A 6,944-nucleotide genomic window follows, 5' to 3' on the forward strand; every position below is an offset into this window, starting at 1 on the left:
TTGTGAATACGTAATTAATCTTTGCACGCTAGATAATTCCTAAAAATCCAAAAATATTTTTGGGCCTTAATTTTAATTTGAAGTGCACATTGACCAAGGGATTACTTATCTGGTGCTATGTCAAAATTTTATTTAAGTGCCCATTTGAATTAGTTTCTTTTTTAGGTAAGTATAGGGGAAATTATGTAGAGGACGAAAATTTGAATCAAAGCTTGCAGGAAAAATGGCTCGTGAGTAGAGGGAAAAGACGCGCGGACCAATCAGAGGCCAGAAACCTCAACCGCCCTTCCCGTCTGAAACGTCGCGACCGGCTACCCCTGATAACCGGTTACAACCACCTGGAACTGCATTCTCTCTCCCACATAACCATACCGCTTTACCTTTTCCCCTCACAAACCCTCATTTTGCAATTACACTCTCTCTCGAAAAATTCCTCTTTCATCTCCGCCGACTCCCAACCCTAATTTCCAGATCGTAATTTCCGCTCATGGGTAAGAAGGCATTCGCCAAGAAAACCAAACCCAGCCGCCGAGAAACCCCGGAGGCACGACCACAGCCAACCCCACCAGCACCTGTCGCTCAGCCATCGCCCATGGTTTCCTTGGATGCCATGATGGCATTTCTTCGCCAACAGGACCCAACTAGGGACTGGACGACGGCTCTGACCAGTTTCGGCCAAACGGGGGACGTCGGAACCACATCCAGCGAAGCTCCGCCTGCGCCGGTCAGTCAAGCAGCAGTTTCAGTACCGGATTCGGCAGAACTAGACGCTATCGCCGCACATTACGACTTCGACTCTGAGGAGCGTAAGAAAAAGTCGAGTCCAGGCAAGACAACTCCGGAGGGGAGCGAAGGAACAGAGAAAACACCCGAAGCGGAACCGGTAGTTCAAGAAGTGAGAAGGCCGGAAATAGATTTGAATGAATCGGCCAGAAAACAAGGCCTCATGAGAGACGAAGAATTTGACTCGATTCTGAACAGGGTCAACCGGAGAGAAGAGGACACTGCACCAATGGCTGAGGGTCTAGACCTCGCATTGGGGGCAGTAGGAAACAGGGAGAAAACCACATCAGGAAACATACCGGAAGGCCGACCTTTCCAGTTGGTAGGAGGGGAAGGAGAAGTACCGAGTAAAGAAAAAGAACCAGTAGACCCCCAAGTGAAAGCCGGGGATGATAGAATACAAGTAAGAGAGGAAGGTACTGCGTCTACGGAAGTCAAGGACACAGGAACAGAGACAGCGGAGCCAGAAGTAGAAGCACCCACCCCTGTGGCACCTCAGGTTGTAAAGCCGATTCCGGTCAGGCGAAAACTGGTGGTGAAAGCAGACCCCAAGGCAGACTCGCCCAAGCCGCAGAGGGTATCGCAACGTTGTTTGGGTAAGTGGGCCTCCAGCAGGGCAAAACCGAACACGGCGGAGGACCCCATAGAGATCGCAAGCGAGGAAGAGCGAGCCACTCCGAAAGAGGCTGAAGGTGAACCTGTTCAAGCTACTGATCAAGAAGACACAGGGGTGTCTCCAGTACAGAACGAACCGGGCACGAAAATGGAAGGAATGGCTGGGGGACCGAACCTCACATCAGAGTCAGGAAGGTCTGCTGGATCTGAGAAGGACGAGGCCTTACTCCAAGCTGAGGAGGAAGCCAGGTACCAGATAGAAAGAAAAAGGAAAGGAAAAGCCGTTGTGAAGAACAAGCCGAGTACCAAAAAACCGCGTACCGTGAACACAGGCATAATGATCACGGAGGCTGACCCGAGGACCCCATCAAACCGGCGAACAAAGAGTGACAGTGAATATGAGATCAGTGAAGAATCTGAATCCGATAGCGATACGACCATGGAAGATGAGGAGTACAAGGAGCAGCACCTCCCTAACGATCATCGGGAATTATTGCATCCACCTGCAGAACCACTCCGATATAAGCGTTGGACGGTGGAGCTCACAGATGACGTGGTGGAGGGGATGAAATTTTTTTACTCCAAGGAGCTCCAATCCATCTATCGCACCAAGAACGCAAAAGGCAAGAAGGTTAAGTGTGGAAAGGTAATTCATCTCCCCTCTTTAGATAAATTGAAGGTTCGGGAATCGTTTCTCGCCCTTGTGCATGAGTTGGGTTTTGAATGGCTGTTAAGAAATGAGAATTTGAATGTTCCGGTCGATTTGGCCAAAGAATTTTTCGCGACCTTTCGATTCAAGGTCACAACGGATTTGAATGTAGAGTGTATCAGTTTCAGAGTATTTGGAGGTGAGATTAGGATGAATTTGATTGAATGGACTGTTCGGCTAGGAATATGCAGTTTGGAGGAGGCCATAGGGCCCGAGTGGAGGATAGGGAGCGGGGGATTCCCCGCAGGCATGTGGATTTCGAGCCCCAGGTAGCTTGGGAAGAACTTACTCACCCCGGGGCAGGACAATTTCAGTCCACTATCTCCCGATCTATCCATCTCAACGATCCTAATCTACGCCTGGTTCAACTCTTCTTGGATTACAACCTTTTAGGACAGTCCAATTCGGCAGTCCGGACATCGATGACGGAGCTGTATCTTATGTGGTGTGCCAAGAAAAGCAGGAAGTTGCACTTAGGGTTCTGGACTGCATACACATGTCACCTCATCGCTACCCACCCAACACGGAATATTTCCCTCTGCCATATATTGGGAATCTTTGTGAGAAACAACATCACCGTTTCGGAGGACGAAGACTTAACCCCCTTGACGATGGTGGACGCCCCAGGATTGTTTGATACCCCCCTGTTCATCCGGGCGAATGCGGTATACATGAGGCAAGGCGTGCCACACTTCTATGCGATGGGAGAGGAAGCTGTACCCACTGCTCGGTTAGCAGTAGCTCATGAAGCACCGGCACACGACCAAAGGCAAGAGGGGATGGAAAAAGCTGTGGAGGAAATAGCGGAGGAAAGCAGACAGATAAGGGCAGAAATGATCGGATTGGCATCAGACCAGGAACAGCGTCAAGCCAGAATGGAGAAGGCAATGGACGAAGTTAGAGAGGAGAATAAGCAGTTGAAGGCAGAAATGGTCAAGCTAGCGGGAGTAGTGGAACGGATGTTGGAAGGATCTGCAGAGCAGAGGACATTGGCTCAGAGGCAAGATGCTATGGAGACGTTAGTGACTACTTTAGGAGAGGAGAACCATCGATTGATCACGGAGATGGGCCGAATGGCATCCGTGATAGATGAGTTGTTGAAGGAAGTGACCAGCCGGAAGAAGGAACCAGCTACAGGACCAAGCGGCCATGGAGGCCAGGACGATGAGACCCACCCACCAGAGACAATGATAGAAGAGCCCGAGGAAGAGAAAATGAGGATCACACTGGAACGGAAGAGGAACCCCTGGAAAAGCAGCCTACACCACCTGCCCCACGGAGGAGCAGGAGACTTCGCTAGACCACCTCCCCACCCTGACAAGTTAGTTTTTTTTAGCTTTCTGTTTGTTTTTAAGTTTTTGTTGGTGTTAGTTTTTGTTGTGATAGGTAAACTTCTGTGTTTGTTTCTGTGTAGCATGTTTTTGTTTTTTTCTTTTTCTTGTTTCGTACGCATGTTGACTCACACTTAGTCCGTTGCACGGCCTAAGTGTGAGGAGGTTTATATATATGTGTGTTTTGTTGGTCTGTTTAGGTTTTCAAACTCTCCCACTTAGCCTATTCCATAGTCTAAGTGTGAGAAGTTTTAGTTTTAATTTGTTGTTTCTGTATGTTTGTCTATGTGTCCATCATACTGGTCATTACCTTTTCCACTTCACAGCCTTATCTGAGGGCAGACACTTGTGAAGTGGGAGGGGGGACGCAATGACCAGTATGATGAGTATGTGTATATGTGTAGTTTTTGTGTTCGTGCTTGTGTTAGTGTCCTGTTAAGTTTAGTTTTTTTTTTAATTTGTGTGTTGATTGGGCTTAAAACTCAACTGTCTTGAGCTGACGGTGAAGGGAACTGAGGGAAATAAGACATGCTGGAAAACCGAAACCACCCTCCCTAGTACCTACTAGTCAGGATAGATGATGTGAGTATGAGAGAAAAGCCCATACTTAGAGCCAAACGCGAAAGCCCTCTTCAAATGTGAGTTATAAGCTTAAAGTGGAACCACTTTCCACAAATATTGAAAAGAATGAGAGGCTGCCACAATTTGCCTAGGATGAAGTGACCACGGGTAGCAAACACTGAAGGCAGTAGGAAACCCCCCTCCGTTAAAATAAAAAAAAAAAAAAAAAAAAAAAACCACCCTTAGAACCTCTTTTCCCAACTCTTTTACCCAGATAAATACCCCTAGCCACTGGGGCTGTGTGTGTGCGAGGCATGAGGCGAATGAAGCTTACTGGCCAGAAAGATGTGAAAGAGAGCAGACTCCAGCTGGGTAAGAAAGTTTGGAAGAAAATCGATCAGGGAGTTATCCCAGTTCCACACAAAAAGAAAAAAAGGGGAGAAGAAGGTATAAGGGTGGCGAAGCCACAAAAGGAAAAAAAAAAAAAAAAAAAAGAGAAGGAATAAGGGTGGCAAAGCCACAAGATGATACTAACCAGTTGGAAACCCAAGCCAGAAGCGCCAGCTAAGAAGCAACTGATCAGGAGCCTAATGCACACAGTTCCCCCCCACATCAATAAAATAGAAATTTTGAAGACTTAGAGCCTTAGGAACATCTACCCCAAAACACTGCAACCCAATAGCCCCATTACAAGCCTTTAAGCCCTTCAGTAGCTCCACGTGAGATCTAAATCCGAAGCAAGTGTGGTTGAGCATATTGAGAGAATGCGGTCCTAACATTCCTGGTGAGGTATGAGAGACCGAGTGAATCTAGTGTTTGGCCGAGAGTTTGGGCGATCTTGACAAGCGGATATACTGACCAGGAAGGAATGGGGGGTGGCAGAAGTTCAAGGCTGTCTAAGGCCGGATTGCACCAGATCCAAAGGTAAGGGATGGTTGAAAATATAGCCCAATCTTTGTGTTTTAGTTTTATTTGTGTTTGTGTGTTTGTGTGTTTTTTTTCTGTGTTTGACCAAGTGTTTTTCTTTGCGTCGTTGTAGTATAGAGTCTAGTTTAGGTAGAGTCGGTCAGGGGAGTAACCAGGCTAGAATTCGACTTATTCCTTTTTGTTTGTTCTTCACGCTTGAGGACAAGCATGTGGTAAGTGTGACCAGTTTGATAAGTCGTATTCTAGGCCTAGGTTACGGGTCAGTATGATGTGCATAATTGAATTATATCTGCAAAACTAGTTGCTTAAGCATGCAGGGTAAGCATTCTAGCCAGTAGGCAGAGTTTCAGACACTTCAAGTGAAAAGGGCGTCAGGACGATTACGTACTGACCAGTATACATGCAAATATGGCTCGAGATGGAGAAGGAGGATAGCTGGGACTGCTCAATCACAATTAAGGGTAAAGAAGTCATTTCACCGCAAGGTCTTACCCTAAAAATCAAGGGTAAGCCTCCCTATAAAAGGAAGCCACTTGGAGAGAAAGAGGGGGGGAAGATCGTTCATCATCATCACTTTTAGGAGAGTTCTCTCAGAGTTTAGTCTTTCAGCCCAGTCCAGAATCTCGTTCCTCGCCACTGCCATGGTAACTTGAAGATCTAGATGTTCCCGGAGTTCCAAATCGTCCGATCCAGCCAGCAAGACCGTAGCTTAGAGATTTCATCGCCCGGAGTGGCAAAAACTTTTATTCGCTTTCGTAGTTTAATTTACTTGCTTTCCTTACGTTGGATTCTTGCTTGCTTTTGGATATTTTCTGTTTCTGAAGTACTTGTTGAAGATCCGAACGTGTTAATGCTAAGAAGTTGATTTCTGTTCAGTTATGGTGTTGATTTCTTTTCCTTCCTATTCCGCCTAGTTAGCTTAGATCTAAGGTTCCTTGGTGTTTTAAGTGCTGAATCTTTTCTTTCCTTGTTTCCGTCGCAATTTCCTTAGTTAAACGTGGAACTGTTCGATCGTGAGTGAATCGCTGCATGTGAAGTTTAGTTTGAGTGCGTTTCGCTTCCTGTTGACCAGTACGCGGAGTTGCAGTTTCTGTGTTTTGATTTCAGATTTGGTGTTCTTGTTTGTGGATCTGTGTTCGCGAATTGATAAACTGTGTTTCTGTGTTGAATCTGGAATTATTTTCTGATTTTAGTTTGTGTTGTTGAAGAAGATGATGTCCAAGTCTAATGTTGGGGACCACTTTGCTTTTTAGATGCTTTTTGCTTTTTGTCCTTTACTTTTAGCTATAACCTGCAGATTTGTCAGCCTAGTCACCATGACTACCACTACCCTCTGAATATTATGTCTAGCCCAAAATAGAATCCCGTACCTTCCAAATATTTTCTGTTACAAAAATGTCTCCCCATTTCCACGTACACAGCTGCACCTCTACACTACTTTCCCCATTCTAGTCAGTAGGAAATTACCTTTAAGTTCTTGCCTAGGTAGAGACTCAACCCGAGCGTGGTAGCTAACCAAACCATCCAGAATATCACCACAATAGTTTTAACGCACCATCTCTGTGGGATTCGACCCTTACCACCACTATACTGATCAGTAGGAGTGGGTTGAAGAATTTTTGAAACCAGGGCCTAGGTTTAATTAGGATCTCTATCCTGACCAGTAGGATGTATCCTTACTTGAACGACACCTAAGCGCCCTAAGCCACCACCACCGTTTCATACACAATTCTCCAGATGAACCTAATAAGATTTGCCACATTGCATGAAGCTTTCAGCTCCGTGGAAAATACCAAAAATAGCAGCACTACCGAGGCAAAGCCCGTTGTAATTCGTGTTCGACAACTATCATTTGTCATCTGTTCTCTATCTCCCTATGACACACCCATGGATACGCTCGGATTTTGCACTGTTTTAAGGCTATATTTGGTCTGTTTGGAGTGTCAAAGTTACATTACATGTCCATTATTTTTATATTTTATCTATTTTGGTATTTTGACGTGTTTTGTGAGAAATGT

General features: G+C 45.9%; 1 protein-coding gene across 1 annotated transcript; it reads left to right on the plus strand.

The window, feature by feature from the left end:
• The first annotated feature begins 487 nt into the window (after nucleotides 1-487).
• Nucleotides 488-3,497, plus strand: LOC121796860 (serine/arginine repetitive matrix protein 1-like). The gene is made up of 3 exons (XM_042195634.1): nucleotides 488-883; nucleotides 1,223-1,647; nucleotides 3,494-3,497. Exons 1-3 carry the CDS (start codon nucleotides 488-490, stop codon nucleotides 3,495-3,497), a joined length of 825 nt encoding a protein of 274 aa, XP_042051568.1.
• The last annotated feature ends 3,447 nt before the right edge of the window (nucleotides 3,498-6,944 follow it).

This window comes from Salvia splendens, chromosome 3 (assembly GCF_004379255.2).
Source record: "Salvia splendens isolate huo1 chromosome 3, SspV2, whole genome shotgun sequence".
Classification (NCBI taxonomy): Eukaryota; Viridiplantae; Streptophyta; class Magnoliopsida; order Lamiales; family Lamiaceae; genus Salvia; species Salvia splendens.